This window comes from Erythranthe guttata, chromosome 12 (assembly GCF_056151865.1).
Source record: "Erythranthe guttata isolate IM_541 chromosome 12, IM_541, whole genome shotgun sequence".
Taxonomy (NCBI): domain Eukaryota; kingdom Viridiplantae; phylum Streptophyta; class Magnoliopsida; order Lamiales; family Phrymaceae; genus Erythranthe; species Erythranthe guttata.
In genome coordinates, this window is record NC_142544.1 from 16,579,375 (window position 1) to 16,598,341 (window position 18,967).

Here is an 18,967-nt window from a genome sequence, read left to right on the forward strand (position 1 = left end):
TTTTATATACTGTAATAATTAGTAACCATGTCTGAAACTATAAATGCTACATATATATACCTTAATGATGCTCAAACCTAATTAAAAATCCACATAATGAAAAATATTTTATTAGTAAGCATAAAATATAAATATCATATAACATAAATTAATATGGTCGGGACTAGCCAAATTCTATTAATTTAGCGAAATATTAAATTATCGAACCGATAATTTAATACATCTTCAACGAGTCAGGATCAAGAAAAAATATTATTTAAGCGAGATTATTAATTTATCCAGTATTATACGACAGTATAGTGCATGTCGTTCACGTAATAGACATATACATACATATATATACATACATACATACATACATATATATATATATATATATATATATATATATATATATATATATATATATATATATATATATATATATATATATATATATATGTATGTATGTGTGTGTGAGAATGAAAAGGATATATATATAATTATATAATAATAAATTTGATGTAATCTGTGGTAAAAAATAAAAAATTCCACGTGGCTTTTTCAAACGACTCTGTACAAACAATGGAGCATACACACTCTTTCTCTCTCAAACTGATAGTCCTCACTTCTCAGTGTTTGTCTCTGTACCAAGGCTGCCGGATGTCGTCTTTTTCCATGTTTCATATATTACAAACATGCCCTCTCTCTCTCTCTCTCTCTCTCTCTCTACATATACCAATATATATGCTTTTTGCAACCTTTCTTCTATCCCCACCTTTTTTCCCCTTATGTGATTATCACAAGACTTGTATTAGCTAGCTAGCAGTTTCCCAATTTGGAGGTTAAAACACGTTAGAATGATTATTTTCTCTGTTTGGTATATATGTGTGTGTATGTGTGTTTGTGTGTTTCAAACCCCCCACCCCCCCCCCCCCCCCCCCCCCCCCCCTTCTTTTTTTCTTTTTTTTTCCCCCTTGATTATTCATGTCCCGAGGAAGATATGATTGTTCTGAAATTACCAATATATTCCTCTTTCCTTCACACTTTTTTTTTTTTTTTTTTTAATTGTGTTTAAAGTACAATTTCAATATAATTACCTATCTCTCTCTCTCTCTCTGTATATATATATATATATAAAATAGTGGTATATGCTAAAAAGTAATTAAAAGTTCCATAGAATCAAAAATAGTTTATTATTAAGCATACAATAATTACTTTAATAATTTGAGAATATATGCATAACTATAGTGCATGCATGCATATTAGTCACGTAATATTCAAGCAAAGGTGGCGAAAATCGGAAAATAGGTTTTGTAGAGGGTGGGTGTTACGGATGTCAACTCAGAGACATTATATTACCAGCCAACGTTATATGATAAATTTTTGATATAAGAAACGCATATTTTTTATATAATTTTTATTTATCCAAGTCTCTCTCTCTCTCTCTCTCTCTCTCTCTCTCTCACATCACGTGAAGCCCACAGAGATAATTTAAATTATCCCACAATGATCTGATCACCCTTCTGCATGCTCCAATATAAGCAACATCCTATTTAATATATTGAACATTTTAGCCAAATATAGGTACTAAACATATTCTGGTAAGTTATGCTTCTTTTTTGTAATTTTAACAGTGTGTGTAGGTGTGTGTTGAAAGTCTTGATTCACTTTATCTTCTTTTTTGGTTTTTTTGTGGGAATTTTAATTCACTTTATTATTATTATTATTATTATTATTATTATTATTATTATTATTATTATTATTATTATTTTTATTATTATTATTATTATTATTATTATTATTATTATTATTATTATTATTATTATTATTATTTTAATTTTTTGTTCTATAACTAAAAAAATAAACACACTGCATGCACAGTTAATTAAACTAATATATATATATATAGCAATGCAAATGATTAATGATAAATTAAACAACAAATATAAAGTTAAACTTAAATTAACTATAGATAGATAGCAGCTTAACACACAAATAAACGGGGGTTCGATATACTACTCGATCACTAATTAACTATAGATAGATAGCAGCTTAACACACAAATAAACGGGGGTTCGATATAGTACTACATGATCGATCACTTTCCGTCGTCGGTGAAGAGTTCGACGGTTGTCGTTGAGGTAATGGTCGTAGCTTCATCGGAGGTCTTCCCTAGCCATATTCCGAACGCCATAAATACCACCCCTACCGCCATCTGCATCTGCGACCCTTGAGCACATCCGGTAGCGAGGAAGCCTCCACCGGCGGCTCCGGCGAAAACCAAAAACGCCGATTTCTCCACCCCGATCCCACGAACGGGCATTTCCATGACGACGTGCTTCACCTTTCCGGTTATCCGAACCGGCCGTAAGTGCACCGACACCGACGGAACGAGCGGGGCAGGCGCCGCCGGTGTTTCCTGCCCTGTGAAGCTTCTCCATTGGCCTTGTACAAATTCACCAATGTTGCATAGGTTTTCAATCATTCCAGTAGCAGTACTTATGTTCTTGACATCCCAGAAACCTTCCATGGTTTTCTAGTGCTTTTTTTTTTTTTTTTTTTTAGTGATGCTTTTTTCCGTGTGTGTGGTGGGAAGAAATTTATTTGTGAACTTTTATGTTTGTTTTATTTATTACATAACCTTTTTTAACTTGCAAAAATAAAAGTTACTAAATTAAACTATTGGGCCAATTTTAAATTAGGTTTGAGCCTCTTTATAGCCCTTTATTATAATAAAGAAAAAACTTGGTATTGGGCCTTCTTTTTAGCCCTTTATCAGAAAATAGAAAATGTTAATAAAAATATTCCTGTAAAAAAGAATAAAGAAAAAACTATTTTCTATCCATTCCGTCCGATTTCCACCCCTAGTTAACATACATTATGTAATTTATCAAAAAGAAAACATAACGTGAATTGTGTATGCGATTAGGGTACGGAGGTCTAGAGTTCAAATAATATTTGTTTATTTTTTAATTTTGTTCTATAAGTTAAAAAATAAAACTCAATAATTTGTTAATTAAATTATATAAGTTTGATTAAAGCAGATAAATCAACAAGAAGATAATAGTATCCAAACTTCCTCCATTTGAGATGTCGGATCGGGTTTCGGAGCCGTGGGATCAATCTTGTCGGTCGGGATCGAACTCACACCTACACCGTAAAACATCTATACAAGCCTTGATCAGAGACTTAGCAAGATTCCGATTGTAACAAACATTTCATGAAAAATAATTAACTTGGCATAATATGTATAATTACTTTAATTTCGAGCACAACGCCCGACAATAAATTGTAGCATTTCCATAGTCGATCATTTTAAGGATTTATCTAATTCCTTTTCATTAATTAGCAATTTACCTTTTAAACATAAGATCTTCGAAACACTCAAGTACCCATAAAAATGCATGAAAAACATTATTCGGATCCGGTTGAAAAAACTAGCGTCAAGCTCGATAATAAACGTCAATTTTCCGAGCCCGTGTTAATTTGTGGAATGATACCCCCTCCGTTTATTCATAAATTATTTTTTACCAAACAACATTATTTCATCTGGACTGTAAGACTTAGGGGTGTTCGGTTCTACTCAATATATGTAGAGAATTATAAGAATATATTAGTGATGAGTCATAGTGTAGCAAGAAATATCGAATTCTTACCTTAAGAACTTGAAAGAAAATAGACAAGAATTCACCAATTTCTTCGAGTAGTCTCGCTCCGTCTCTCGGTTGAAGTAACCAAACGGAGAAGGAAACCTTGATCAAGAACTGAGCTTGAGAATTATATGAGTGTTTTAATTCGTTGCAAAGGATCGACCGGTGTAATGGTGATATTGTGAGAGATTTCTATGGTGATGTTTAAGAATTAATGAAGAAAATGACATTTATAAAGCTCGAGAGTGTGTGAATTATGGGAGTGTGCAAGATTCAAACTTTCTACTTCTAAGTGAGATTAGGAGTGTTGGGATAGTAGTAATCGTTGTACTTAATTTGGGAATGGGTAATTAAGGTACAACCCTAACTTAGTAGAGGAGAGTACAAGTTATCAAAGCATAAAATTAACCATTGGGATTAATTCTATTACTAGGGGTGTGCGCGGGCCATAAACCCGCGGGTTCTATGAAACCCACCCTCGTCCCGTCAAACAACGGTTCTTGATTTTGAAGAACCAAACTTGTGGGTTTTCAACGGGTTTACGATAGGCGGGTCCATGGCGGGTTTGTAGTAGGACCCAACCTTTACGGGTCGAACCCCGTTATCGTCTAAAGCAATTTTTTTTTTATATAATTTATAAATTTTACGAGAGAATGATTAGAAACTAAAATGAATAGCCTAAAATCTTAAATTGAAACCAAACATAAATAATGTTAATGTCAAGAGTAAATAAAAATTAATATAAAACTAAAAATAACTAATTCAGAACTTAAAAGACATAATTTAAATAAAATAAGTATAGCATTTTCAAGCATCACCAACGCTATTCACCTTCATTCAACACCATTTTTTTCCTTTTTTTTTTTTTTTTTTTTTCCTGCCGTGTGTTGACCGTTGTTTATATATGCTTTTTTTCCTACATTTTCTTAGAGATTTTCATAATCTTTGTAGCTATTACTTCCACAATTATAGTTTAGTTTATTTATGTATTTGATACACTAGAGATATTTTATTTATTCATTCATATTATTAATTTATTATATTATATAATGTAAACAAAACGTCGTTTTGTATGGCGGGGCGGGATGGGTTTCACGGGTATTAAAAAAAATTGAACCCGTCTTAGACCTAAACCCACAGTTCTTCACGGGTATATTAATTTTTTTTTAAATTGTGTTTAAAGTACAATTTCAATATAATTACCTCTCTCTCTCTCTCTCTCTCTCTCTCTCTCTCTCTCTCTCTCTCTCTCTCTCTCTCTCTCTCTCTCTCTCTATATATATATATATATATATATATATATATATATATATATATATATAATATTGGTATATGCTAAAAAGTAATTAAAAGTTCCATAGAATCAAAAATAGTTTATTATTAAGCATACAATAAAAATATGATATAAATAAATTAGGAATCCTAAGAATTTGAATTCTTGTGCATAGATTACTTTAATAATTTGAGAATATATGCATAATTATAGTGCATGCATGCGTATTGGTCACGTAAATAAATGGCAACGGTGAGAACACACTATTGTCAAGGAAACTATTTTTATTCGAAAATCAGAATTTAAATTTGTAACTAAACTAAGATTCTAAAAAAAAAGAAATAATAAGGTCCCGTAAAACATGAAAAATATGTCCTGAAACATAATATTACACAATAGTAATTTGCATAGAAATTTCTACTTGAAGAGTGAAACAATCGTTAACAAGAAAATCTTCTCTGGGACTATGGAGTGTAGCGAAACTTATGAATGTCTTATGTTCCCAAGATCTATTGGAAGATGTAAACCAATGAAAAACTGCAAACACCACATTTCAGACATATTTAAAAACACATCAAATTATCGATCAAAAGATGTCGTTAATGAATTAGAGCACAAATTCATGTTTAAAATTATTATTTTGCTCTAAAGTGAAACGTGCGAATAAATAAAATTATTTCTCGTTTACAAAAATTAGTAATGTCAATTCAAAAATACTAAGTTATATCCAGAGTGTAGATAAAAGATGTTAAGAAAAAGATCAGTTGAAAATAGGTTAAATATGTAAATTCTTATAAAAGAAATTGAACGATCAACTTACGTTGTCCAGAGCTTCGAACAACACCAGATCTGCCTTCTAGGCAAATGTGAAACCCCGCCTTTACTTTTTGGTAAGCATCAAATGTATCGGCACTCACACACATCAATTCCGCTGACAATTCACTGCCCTTTGAACTGGAATCTTTATTTGGATACAGTTTCATCTTCCTAAGTATAAGTTTACAAAAATGATTTTAATAGATAAATTTAATCCATATGAAATTAGCAATAGCAAAAAAAAAAAAAAAATTGATGAGAAACATACCAAGTGATATCTCTAATGGAAAATTCTTGAGAAATCCAAACATCTTGTTCCAATTTAGAAAATTCTTGAATCTTCCAGTGACGTTTCAGTCGATTCTGTGTGGGTTGGAGGAGAGTAACATTTTCAATGACTCGGTGTCTTTTAATGACAAGAACTTCAGCTCCAAGCACAATGTTGTTATCAACAAGGTATCCATTCGATTGATCAATCAACACTTTCTTAGACATAAATTTGGGAAATCCCCATTTGCACTGTGTTTTGTTGAAGAGCCGCTCATTTTCTGGTTAACAAGAGTGACAATGTGAACATCATCTCCAACATGAATTGTAGTGTGAATAAAAAGAAATAACAAAAAAACCAACTAAAAGAAACTTGCTATTTTCATTAAAAAATAAATTACCTCGAAAACATAGATATTTGTCTAAGATTTGATTATACAAAAAGATGGTGAAAGTGGCATTAAACTCCCACTCTACTGGCAAATAACTAGTCTCGGCTAAAGACAAGTACACAGAAACACGGTCGTTTAGTTTACTCGGGTACCCATCGGGATAAATTACGAGTCTCCTGTCCAAATGCAACATCATAAGTTTGTACACATACATCATAAGCCCTAAGCATCATAAGTTTGTACACATACATCATAAGCCCTAAGCCCTTATAAATACATCATAAGCCCTAAGCCCTTATAAATACATCATAAGGGCTAAGCCCTTAAACATATCGAGATATAATTAGCATACATCATTACCATTTATAGTCTCCGGCTTCAAATTCTCTGCTTTCGTATTTATCAATGCCATAGTCGGAAAATAAAGAGAAATGTTCAATCTTGGTCAAAAAGTGTGCTGGCGAAGCGTCTCTTGTTTCCACCATAATAAATTCTAAGGATTTATCAAAGTAAAACGAACAAATTAAAGGAAAGTTAACTTGTACGTCTATATATATTGAAAAAAAAAGTAATTTCATGAGTGTTGATCACAAACCCGTAGTCGCCGGAAGCACCACAGGCGTTGTTGTCCGAACGGAATTTCGATGAGCTGCCGTTACTCTTCGAAAGGGGTTTCGCTTTTCACATTCTTCGAGATATTTAGACAACAACATTGATGCCGACATTCCCACCATAAAAATCATCTGGGGACATAAACCAAAGAAACTAAGCATAATGAAATAAACGCAAAAGATATCAAGAAATACAATTATCATGCATTCTGATTCACTATATCTTGCTGCTCATGTTTTGATATATATATATATATATATATATATATATATATATATATATATATATTGTTACCAAATCTAAAAAAATCCACGTGATTCCGGAAGAAGTCAAACACACCTATTCTCTAAAAAACAATAATTATCAAAAATATTATATTCTAAGAAACAATATTTTTTTAAATCTTACCTAATTGTAAATTAAAATAAAGGCGATCTACATTATTGGGTGGAATATATCATGTAATCTATATATGCCATAATACATTGTAAATAGTAATACTAAAATATTTACTTTCCTTAATAATCCCTTAAAATCCGTTTTACCTTTAAAAAATCCCTTTAAAAAGTTTAAATAAATATATATCTTACAATATTTATTACTTCTTTCCATCTATTTTACCCCATGATAAGTTGTATGGCCCAAGTAACTCAAGATATCACTTTATATATATATAAATAAAAATACAGTGATACGTTAAGAGTATGAAACAAATCTCAAGATAGAGATATTTTGATTTCTTTTTGGGTGTATTTTTCTTATTTTCTTGCTTTTGTTGTGCCAAAATGAATCATTTGGCCGAAGTGTTGAGCTTGTTCTCTGGAATGATTCTAGGGTGGTGTACGTTTAAGTGTATCAAAGACGATTTCTTTGTGTTTCCAGAGAATAACAAGGGTTTGAGAATTATATTCTTCAATTACTTTTTTTTTTTTCCATAACCACCCCCATTATGTGTAAATTGTCATGTTCTTAACTCTTTATTTATCTATTTATTTAATTTTTTTTTAATTGTAGAAAAAATCTTAGAAACAAGAGACGCTTCGCCTGCACATTTTCTGACTAAGATTGAATCTTTCTCTTTATTTTCTCATTACGGGATTGATAAATACGAAACAAGGGAATTTGAAGCAGGAGACTACAAATGGTGTGCTGTTACTCACTCTTAATGATGTCGTTTTTTTTTTCTTTTCGATTCACATACATTTATGTGTTAATGAATGAACTGAACTTTGTGTATTTGTTTGTGCATTTGGATAGGAGACTCATAATCTACCCTAATGGGGACGAGTACGAGAATAAGGAATATATTTCTGTATACTTGGCTGTGGCTGAAAGTAGTTCTTTGCCTGTGGATTGGGAGATTAACGCCATTTTCACCATCTTTATTTATAATCAGATTTTAAACAAATATCAATTTTTACGAGGTAATATATATTTCTTGTTATTTCGAATTATAAACAATTGTTGATGCTAGCTAACTCTTTTTCTTTAGTAAATGAGCGGCGCTTTAAAGAAACGAAGTTGAAATGGGGATTTCCCAAATTTATGTCTAAAAAAGTGTTGGTTGATCAATCAAATGGATACCTTATTGATAACAACATTGTGCTTGGAGCTGAAGTTCTTGTCATTAAAAGACACCGAGTTATTGAGAATGTCACTCTCCTCAAACACACAGAGAATGAACATATACGTGATTGGAAGATTCAAGAATTCTCTAAATTGGAAAACGAAGTTTGGATTTCTCAAGAATTTACCATATCCAATGTCAATTGGTAGTTTTATCTTCCCTTCTTTTCTAATGTTTATCTATTATATCTTTGAACTATTCTCATGAATTGGTCTTTTTCTTTTCCATTGTGTTATTAATTATCTATGTAAACTTAGGAAAATGAAGTTATATCCAAGTATAGATTCCAATTCAAAGACTAGTGAATTGTCAATGAAGTTGGTTTGTGCGAGTGCCGATACATTTTATACTCATCAAAAAGTAAAGGCAAAGTTTTACATGCGCTTAAAAGGCAAACCTGGCGTAGTTCGAAGCTCGAAAAAACGTAAGTTGTATATTCCATTTAACAGAAGTTTTCTTTTTCCTCAAGTCCTTTTGTATATGAATTACTATTTCTTAATTGATGTTATTGATAACCCTGTTACCTTTTATAATTTTAAAAATACATATTTCTAGTTCATAGAATAATTTTCTATATTATTAAATATGTTCAGCTCATAAATTTGTTCGTATTACAGTTTCTCATTGGTTTACATCTTCGGATAAAACATGTGGACAACGAGCATTCTTAAGTTTTGCTACGCTGCGTGATCCCGAAAATGGTTTTCTTGTTGAAGATTGTTGCACTCTACAAGTAGAGATTTATGTGGAACTTGTTGTGTAAGCGAAGCGTACACCATGATTAGAGCAATAAATTTCTTGTTCTTTACATATTTGTCATGTTTTTGCACATCTTGTGCTATTTATTAATAAAATAAAATAAATTCATACTACAAAAAATTGACAATGTTTAGTTATAAACTTAAGTTATGATGCTTGAATAAAACTTTTGACCTTGAATTGTTACAAATTTGAGTCTTGATGTTCGAATACAATTTAGTTTCTTTGATAGTAAAAAGCCAAATTCTACGAATTAAACCTATAGAGCAAAGGAACTCACCAGAAAATAGAGAAAAATCTAAAGATTTTATTAAAATTTGAAATTCTACTGGAAATAACTGCAAAAACGAAAGTTATGAACATACATTTGAGAGTGTATTTTATACACTTCCATGTTTTGACTTTTTTTTTCGACAACGACAGCTCGAGATTGATTCACATGTCCATTGAACTTTATATGATGGCCCTTTTGTAAAATCTTTTGCATATCTGGAAAATCAAGAAGAACATATAACTCCGGTCGTGAATTTTTTTGAAAAATAAAATTTTAAATTACCGACTCGTATATATGAATGGTTATTCAGAAGTCTATTTGGATCAACTGGTTTACTATGTTACCTAATAATCAAAGCACACAAGTGGCAGACTTTATTCAATGCCAGCTTTCTTCTTCAACGCAGAGATGAATTTCTCCTTATCTTCGGGTGACATCCCCTCGGCCGAACAATCTCCAACTCCCCATTCAGCTCCTCTAATGCAATACTTGTCCTGAGTTTCTTGTCGGTTTCTGAAATTTATATATATCGAGAAAATGGCGTAAGTCTTGATTTTATTTGTAGATACTCGTTTGAATGATATGTCATTATTAACAGAAAGATAAATAGGTGTCGAAAAATTTACTTTTCCTTGTTTAATTTCGACTGCTCAAGCAACTTTTTGAGGATGGGGGACTCTTTGAATCTCGCGTCATTCTCCGCGTACATTTTCTGATTTTCTTCTGAAATGGTAGAGATCTCGTGTAACTTCAAGATTAAATCAAATGCAGCTTAGTTAAAAAAAAAATATTTACAAGAAAAACGTACCATTAAAGCGCTTGAGAAAATCAACCTGAGGCAACTCGGGACCAGGAACTGATTCTATACCGGTGTAGCCCGAAAGAAATCCAGCTTGAGCTGCAAGCTAGATATTTTAATAACTTCTGGCTCCTATGCCATGTTCATCACCCGAAAACATAAGTAAAATTAAAAAAATTCTCATATTCATATTTCCTAATATTACTTGTGCATCGTCACATAATTCGTTATCAGACGAGCAAACAACCAAATTCTTTTTGCTACGTTTATTTCACTATTCGTTCAAATCGAATATCCAGAAGAAAAGTTTGGATATATATTAGGAATCCCGTTCGGAATTGACGTATACGGTTGGTAAAATGTAATAGCCTAATTGAATAAAATTAAAAATCGGAAGTACTCAAAGAATCATATTTGGCCGTGTATTCGGTCTTTCCAAGATGGGGAATACTACAATCGGAATTCGTCAAAAATCAAACGAAAACTCGACTATAACAAAATTGGAATTCTACTCCAAGTCGAGGAATGCTGGATAAAATTTCAAACAATCTTGGCACTCACACAAATTTCAGTCAATATCAACAACAACTGCATTCATTAATTCTTCCAAATTATGAAATTTTAATTCTCAAATACAAATATTTTAATTTTAATTCCCCAAATTGATTATCACCGCCATTCAAACACATCCTTCAAGTATAGTTTCTAATACATCCCTAATTCAGAAATCGGAGAATCGAAAAGCCAAGAGAAGAAGAAAAATCACCTGGTCCGGACCAAAAAACAATAGCAATAGATGCAGCAGCAGCAGCTACAGAAATCAGAGACTTCTGAATCGCAATCTGTACAAGTGGCGGCGGCGAGTATGAAAATCCTCCGCCATTTTTGGCGGAAACAATCGGAAGGGGCTTAAATTGACAAGGCTGAAAAGGAATTCCGAATTTTTGTGCGGAAATGGAAGAATTTGCCGGCGATGGCTTAAGAATCGAAGAAGCATTGAGCAAAGAGGAAACCATCGCTGCACTGCACTGCACAGAGGATTGTGTTTCACAGAAAGTGATAAGAAAAAAACTGCAAGGACTTCAGCAGCAAACTAACGGTCCTCAATTGAGGAAAAAAAAGTTGGCAAAATTAAGTATCATTTAATTTATTATAATAATTTCATTTTTTAGTTACATAATAAAACATAGGGTAAATTCAACTTTCCACTTATACTTTGGCTCGATATTACATTACATTTTCTATTTTTAATTGTTTTGATTTCCTCCTGTACTTGAAAAATTGTCTTAATATGGCTCTCGCCGTTAGTTTTTAGACATTTAACATTAACGCCGTTCGATCTAAGTCTGAAAATTACAAAAAAAAAACCACCCCTCCCAATTTAAATAATTAATAAACAAATGTAAAAATACATTGTGGCTGCCGTCGTGGACTATGCTTTCTCGTTGTCTTGAACTTTTTTATTAATTTCTTTTCTTTTGTTTTTTAATTTATTTTCTGTTTTTTAATAATTATTTAAACTGGTAGGGGTGGTATTTTCGTAATTTAAAAACTTAAACCAAACGGTGTTAAAGTCAAATGTCTGACAACTAGGGTGTGAAAGTCGGATGGATCGGATCGGAATTAGCATTTTTCGGAAAATTTCCAAAAAATTCGGAAGTACAAAATTAATTCTTATTCCAATTCCAAATTTTTTGAAATCTAAAAATTCATTCCAATTCCAAAAGATCCGGAAATTTCGAAAATTTGGAAAAAATCGGAAATCACATAAGCTTTAAAATTTCAAAACCTAGCCGAAATTTTCTAAAATGTTCATAACTTTTCAAAATTAAGAATATCCACGTCGATAAAAGTAAAACAAATAACTACTAAATTTCAGTTAAAAAATAAATAAAAATAAACACTGCATAATATCCAATAAAACTTCTAACCACAATTTATTATGTCAAAATTCTAAAACAAAACTTATAGGTGTATTTCTTGGAAAATTAGTATTATACAATATATATTATTTATAGGGGTATTTTTCGGAAAAAAATCGGAAGTTTTCGGAATTAACTTTTGAATTAAATAGGATCGGAAATCGGAAATTCCAAATTTATATTATATAATTCCAATTACAATCCAAAAAATCGGAAAAAATCGAAAATCGGAAATTTAGAAGTTGAAATGAAAAAAAATGTTCCAAAATCGGACCTTTTCTCGGAATCCGCGGAAATTGGAAATTCTGTTCCAACTTGCACCCCTACAACCCTACTGACAACTAACAACGAGGACCACTGAGACAATTTTTCAAATACAATGGGGCAAATTGATGCAATTGAGAGTAGAATGGGTAAAGTGATATCGAGCCAAATTACAAGGGGAAAGTAGAATTTACCCTAGTAAATAATATAAAATATATATTAAATAAATAAATAAAATACTTAAATTCGGGGATTTTTATTCTTCAAATAATATAACAAATAAAATAACAGAAATTCCATCACCGGACCCGACCCGACCCGTCGATTTTCTGCCCGACCTGAGCTTATCCATTTCCTGTCATCGGAATAATGTTCTCTCTCTAGAATTATTCCCAAATCTCAGATAATAGGTATTTGGAATTCAATTCACTAATTTATTGATTGTATGTTTGTTTGTATACAAAACATGAAACATTTTGCTCAAATTTTCGAAGTTTTCATCTTAATTGAAGTTTTTATTTGTCGAAATTAGTTTTCTCTATTACGTTTGATTTGCCTGCCTGGATGCGCTTTTTTTTTTCCCCTATTTAATTTCTTATGTTAGAATTTTGAACCTTAACGAATTCCGTTGGTGCTCTGTCTGGTTGAATGATCGATAAGCTTTTGATATGATTTTGGCCTAATTGAGTTTCAATCCAAAATTGTCTTTCGAATTAGTTATTTGAAGATTTTGTGATTTTTCCTGGGTTTCGGAAGAGTTACCGCTACTCACAAATGATTTTGACATTCATGTTTTAATTTTGGAATTTTCATTTTCTGGGATGATTTAGTTCCTATATTTTTTGAACATTTTTTTTTAAATTGAGATTTTAGCATACTCTACTAGATTTGGTGACGGCGATGTGTATTTAATGGTGGTCGAAGAGTAAAAGGAGGTGAAGATTAATTATGTATCGGCCTGGGGCGGCAACCACTAACCGAGGCGGTTTGCCGACAGACAGTGGAGAATCCATAGTGACACTCGATCAAGTTCCACGTTGGAGTGATTCAGAATACAGATACTTGTATGAGAACGAAGATCCCGCTTCTCCAAATTCGTACTTTCCAGACCCTTTGGCAGCTTCATCCGAGGGTGGGAGTAGTGGAAATGGCATGCTATCTAGATTCCCCCTGGATCATGAAATCAACTCGAAGGTGTATCTTTGGAGGGGGAACCCTTGGAATCTTGAGGTGGATGCTGTAGTGAATTCAACAAACGAGGTGAGTAGCTGTTGAGTTATAATTATCTTGAGCGACGTGATTTTCTGATGTCTGTTTTGTAAGCTTGATTATAATCATTCAAAAGCGTATTTGTGTATATGGACCTTTCTCCTTAAAGTAACATGTTTTTGGATGACTCGCAGAACTTAGATGAAGCGCATAGCAGTCCTGGTTTGCATGCTGCAGCTGGACCCGGCCTTGCAGAAGAATGTGCAACACTGGTATGCTATGGAATATTAACTTTTAAGCTGAGATTTTCTGTGTTAATGTTATAAGTTTGAGAAATACCTGTTTATGAACTTCCATTTTGAAAATCACGTAACTATATTTGTATAAGATTTAAAAGATTATTAGTATCTTCAGGAATTTGGTACTCCTATGATGCTCCTTAGGTTGACTTATGTTGCTTGGGACACTTGCACATTAATGTTTCCATCCACACTATAATTAACAACATTATTGTTCTTCTAAACTGTTTGTATTATGATTAGTGTTGTTCCAAATTAAGAATATATCATATAACTGAGATAGGTGAGTCCATTGGACTACGTTTCGATGTATTTCAATTGTCACATAAGGAAAACCAGTAGTTCATTAAGGAAGAATAGGAAAGCGAAAGATTCTTGTCCAGGAGGAGATATGCTACTGCAGTGATTCCTTTTGTAGATTTTATTGTTGGTTAAGTTTTTGGGACTTACCTTTGGTAGGAGTCCGGGCGGTGGTTTTAAAGTTCTGGATTAGCTAGAAACTATGTAAAACTCATTTTGAAGTGTAACATAGAAATATGCGAAAGACTTGAAACTTTTCATGTGAGAATCTGAGATATATCTGATGATCATTTTTCATCTTTTTATAGGGTGGTTGCCGAACAGGGATGGCAAAAGTTACTCGTGCATATGACCTTCCTGCAAGGTAACATATTAAAAAAAATATATATTAAAATCTTATGATATTTGAACTGTGTTGTGGTAGTCATTAATTCCATTGGATCTCATGGATACTTTCTGTATACACCTAGATTCTCAATTGAGGTGTTGAACCTCTTGAATAAATGTGGAAAATTTCCAAGCAAATTTGATTAAAGATGACACTCAGATATGGAAGCTGATATAATTTCCTATCCGTGCATTGACTAGGGGTATATATGAATAGGGTTGAGCTGAACGTATTACTGTTCAAGATTGTTAATTTTTATCGAGCTTCAAAAACAGTTGTTGGGCTTGGTTTGATTATTAATTTAGATCGAGCTGAAAAGATATTCAGACAAATTAATATGAATGAAGGTTGAGTAGCTTAGTTCCTTTGTGCATACTTTTCATTTTTTACTTATCTTGTCGAACTAGATGCAACATTTTCTGAGTTTTTAATATTGGTTTCTTTCAAACTTTGGAAAAACTCAAATGGCAAAAATTAAGGGAAAAAAATAAGCTTTGATGTTGTACTCCCCAGTTGATTCGTAGCTTTTCGAAGTCAAGAGACATCTAAGCGTCCGTTATTATATCTAATCACTAACTTCTTACTCAAAAGTGGAGTTCCATGTATTTTGCAGGAGGGTTATACATACTGTTGGTCCCAAGTATGCAGTAAAATATCATACTGCTGCAGAGAATGCTTTGAGTCATTGCTACCGGTCTTGCCTTGAACTTCTTATTGAAAATGAGATGCAGAGGTGATTCAATAGCCAGACTTTGAATCTATATATTTATTCTTGCTCATGTCGTGGATTATCTTTAAATTGGATTAAGCTGTTTTACAATGTGAATGCAGCATTGCTATTGGCTGTATATACACGGAATCCAAAAATTATCCAAGAGAACCAGCTGCGCATGTGGCAATAAGTAATAAAGTTCCTCTTACTGTTTCTTGGCTATTCCAGTCATATTCTTGATTTCTTTAATTTCTATACGCTTGTTTAATTTCAATGATCCTGAATGAAGAGCCTTTTGTAAATGCTTCCAATCTTTGATTTATGATTAGGAACTGTAAGACGATTTATTGAGAAACAAAAGGATAAAATACATGCAGTTGTATTTTGTACGACAACAACATCTGACACGGAGATATATAAAAGGTTTGTTTATGCACCTATCAATTAGTTACATCTAGTTATGGAATTGTTATGAGTAAATGCTGCAATAATTCTATCTGCGGTTGGAATTTGATGTTCACTTGCTGTCTCTCCTTGTAGATTACTTCCACTTTACTTTCCAAGGGATAAGCAAGAGGAGGAAATAGCTATTTTGAAACTTCCTGCAGATGTTGGAGATGAAAATGGCGAGACGGTCATAGATGAACGCAAAATCAGAATAAAGCCTTTACCTAATTTGAAGAAGAATGCTCCCAGAATTGCTCAAATTTCAACTGAACTTCCAATGAGTAGTATGGCGTTGACGAGAACGTTAGTGATGAATAGTACTTTTCCCACACCTCTTGCCTTTTATCATTACCGACCATATGCAAACACAAACTACATAAAACATTTTTTTAAGTCATTTACCATTATCTTATCGCGTGTTCGTTTTTATGCTCTAATTGTCCTGGTTTCAGTTCATTCAAACTTTTTTGCACTATAGTTGTGAAACCTCCCATACATGGGCTTTGCCTTCAGGCTTCAAATAATGTGATTTAAAAATTGGGATATAGAAACGTACATCTACTATGGGTTAACGTTGCACTGGACCGAACATTCTTGGTACCTTCTATGTTGTATTTTATACCAATGACGACATAATTCTTCATGGCATTTGAATAGAACCCAGCTTTTATTATCTGGATTTCTCTCCGTAAGCTGCATTTTCGAAGTGATATCCTGTAGGGTTCACTAGAATTTGTGTCAATAGAAAACTCTCTAGTTTCCTTGATCCTTATTATGATCTGGAATTGCATATTTATTGTGCTAAAGTAGTTATATATGTATCTTGTTATGCTTCTGATATCAGCAAATGCTAATCGTATATCCACGTGTTCAAGAATCAGTTTTATATGCTCTACTCAAACTGGTTCGCTTACAATATATACATCCCTGGACCAATCTCAATGATTTTATCTTTAAACAGGAACTCCTCATACTTGGATTCATATTTGGATCCTGCTTTTATGTCCTTGATTAAAGATCCAGACGTGAAACGCAAAGAGCAGTGGGAAAAATCTGCCGAAGCTCGAAGTGGTTGGAATTTTGCTAAAATGCTTGGATATGGTGACCTTGGGGGTCCTCCCCTGTCTGCTGCTGAAGAATATTCGCTTCATTCCAGATATCTTGCTAAAGCAAATTCACTCAATCTTTCTGAAATTGCTGAAATGAGAATAGTGTAAGAAGATGCAAACTTACGGAGAACTTTTACATGCACAGTAATTCGTGGCCTTTACTTATATTCTGTGTCATTTTATCACAGTTTTGTTAAATCCTAACTTCGATAAATATATTAAATTGGATGCTGATTTTTACGATACCGTTGCTTGTGCTGATTTCGATGTTACTTCTTCCATAACTGCATATTCATTACAAGGAAAGCAAGAATTCTGATTGCTCGACATTTACCATGCCTAGGCTGAGAATATCATATATTTATACGCAGTATCTCAGTATCAACACGCAGATCATAGTTTGTGTGTCTTGTATCTATTTCAGTTACCGAGGCGGGGTTGATAGTGAAGGTCGCCCAGTGATGGTGGTCGTTGGAGCACATTTTCTGTTGAGATGCCTTGATCTAGAACGATTTGTGTTGCACGTAGTAAAGGTGAATTCCATGACTTCCCATATTCTTTAATGCCTCATAGCTTTGCTTTAACATTTCTTCCACTTACAGTTGTCATCTTACGGTCGATAATTTTTTTTTATTGTGGATTGTATTTTCAGGAGTTTGAGCCCTTGATACAGAAGTCTTACAGCATTGTTTATTTCCACTCGGCTGCATCCTTACATACGTGTGTATTTCTCCTCAACATCTTTTACTCTTGGCATCTTATTCTCTCTGCTCTCGTGTATTTCTACTTTGATTTGAGAATCAGTGTTTGTTTATCCCGAAATCCGAAACCCTGATTTTGCTCTCACTGAAAAAAGTTGTGTTACGACTGTTTTAAGGTTTGAAATACCATGCCTAAAATCATTGCTAAAACCCGTTCGTTTCAATTCGAGTCTACAGGCAACCAGATCTAGGATGGATGAAGAGGTTAGAGCAAATACTTGGTCGAAAGCATCAACGTAATCTTCACGTACGAGAGACTATTCATCCGAATTTCGAAAAACATATTTTGTGCAAATTCAAACTTAATTGTCAACTGATCTCATCTTTGTGTGTTGTAGGCAATATACGTCCTTCATCCCACCTTCGGGCTCAAATCTGCGATATTTGCAATGCAGTTATTTGTAGATAATCTGGTATGCCTGAAATAAAATAAAAAAATAAAAATTCAAAGAACAGTTCTATATTTCAAATGTAATGTATCTTCAAGTTCAAAAGCTTATTAAATCGCCAATTGTATTTTTTAGGTGTGGAAAAAGGTGGTCTATGTTGATCGTCTTCTGCAGCTATTCAGATATGTTCCGCGCGAGCAATTAACTATTCCGGATTTCGTTTTCCAGTGAGTCCCTTTCTCTCTCTACAATTGCCGATTTCATATTTAAAAGAATGTCCGATTATCGAATATTTTGGTGCAGGCATGATTTGGAAGTGAATGGAGAGAAGGGAGTTATTGTGGATCCAAGGACAAAATATGTCTATCAACGACCATAGTAGATGATGTAATTATAATAAAAGCACTTTCCTTTTTTATATAAATATATTTTTGTTACCACACTTGTTTCTTGGTCTGGTTGTAATAAGTTGTTGTTGTTGGGTTTTTTTTTTTCTTTTTTTTTTTTTTTTTTTTTATTTATATATGTATATACTGTGTCCTGTGCATATCTCATTTTCGGATGATATGATTTTACTGTTGTTGAGATTGAAAGAAATATTTGTTTATATTTTAGTAGGGAACATAAAATAATACTGAAGTGATGTTTGTTTGTTTTTTTCAATGATGTTATTTTTCGTTGTACCGGGTGAATGGTACTTGAAAAAACGGGGAATT

General features: G+C 32.8%; 4 protein-coding genes across 11 annotated transcripts; 2 read left to right on the top strand and 2 right to left on the bottom strand.

The window, feature by feature from the left end:
* Positions 1-3,031: 3,031 nt before the first annotated feature.
* On the bottom strand, positions 3,032-7,105 carry LOC148766622 (uncharacterized). Its single transcript, XM_088827353.1, has 6 exons — positions 6,976-7,105; positions 6,741-6,873; positions 6,390-6,556; positions 5,990-6,269; positions 5,726-5,892; positions 3,032-3,132 (listed from the first exon to the last, which is right to left on the bottom strand). Exons 1-6 carry the CDS (start codon positions 7,103-7,105, stop codon positions 3,032-3,034), a joined length of 978 nt encoding a protein of 325 aa, XP_088683479.1.
* Positions 7,106-7,625: 520 nt separating this feature from the next.
* Positions 7,626-9,400, top strand: LOC105967488 (uncharacterized). Its single transcript, XM_088826648.1, has 6 exons — positions 7,626-7,886; positions 8,007-8,136; positions 8,250-8,416; positions 8,485-8,764; positions 8,877-9,043; positions 9,237-9,400. Exons 1-6 carry the CDS (start codon positions 7,778-7,780, stop codon positions 9,380-9,382), a joined length of 999 nt encoding a protein of 332 aa, XP_088682774.1. The 5' UTR covers positions 7,626-7,777; the 3' UTR covers positions 9,383-9,400.
* Positions 9,088-11,595, bottom strand: LOC105967699 (uncharacterized). Of its 6 annotated transcripts, none has more exons than XM_088826651.1 (5): positions 11,218-11,567; positions 10,461-10,550; positions 10,279-10,375; positions 9,997-10,165; positions 9,088-9,101 (listed from the first exon to the last, which is right to left on the bottom strand). In XM_088826651.1, exons 1-4 carry the CDS (start codon positions 11,465-11,467, stop codon positions 10,027-10,029), a joined length of 576 nt encoding a protein of 191 aa, XP_088682777.1. In that variant the 5' UTR covers positions 11,468-11,567; the 3' UTR covers positions 9,088-9,101; positions 9,997-10,026. The 6 variants fall into 6 exon arrangements, 4 of the variants coding, with proteins under 4 accessions (XP_088682777.1, XP_088682778.1, XP_088682775.1 ...); XR_016034823.1 differs by lacking the exon at positions 9,088-9,101 and adding an exon at positions 9,666-9,867 and having other exon boundaries at positions 9,939-10,165; positions 11,218-11,595; XR_016034824.1 differs by lacking the exon at positions 9,088-9,101 and adding an exon at positions 9,666-9,867 and having other exon boundaries at positions 9,939-10,165; positions 10,279-10,400; positions 10,486-10,550; positions 11,218-11,568.
* A 1,228-nt stretch (positions 11,596-12,823) lies between these two features.
* On the top strand, positions 12,824-18,911 carry LOC105967626 (appr-1-p processing enzyme family protein). Of its 3 annotated transcripts, none has more exons than XM_012992236.2 (15): positions 12,824-13,047; positions 13,524-13,897; positions 14,041-14,118; positions 14,754-14,809; positions 15,447-15,566; positions 15,665-15,735; positions 15,875-15,968; positions 16,086-16,295; positions 16,954-17,205; positions 17,526-17,634; positions 17,754-17,821; positions 18,040-18,109; positions 18,201-18,275; positions 18,387-18,478; positions 18,555-18,911. In XM_012992236.2, exons 2-15 carry the CDS (start codon positions 13,586-13,588, stop codon positions 18,628-18,630), a joined length of 1,683 nt encoding a protein of 560 aa, XP_012847690.2. In that variant the 5' UTR covers positions 12,824-13,047; positions 13,524-13,585; the 3' UTR covers positions 18,631-18,911. The 3 variants fall into 3 exon arrangements, with proteins under 3 accessions (XP_012847690.2, XP_012847689.2, XP_088683308.1); XM_012992235.2 differs by having other exon boundaries at positions 12,899-13,047; positions 13,511-13,897; XM_088827182.1 differs by having other exon boundaries at positions 12,926-13,047; positions 13,504-13,897.
* The last annotated feature ends 56 nt before the right edge of the window (positions 18,912-18,967 follow it).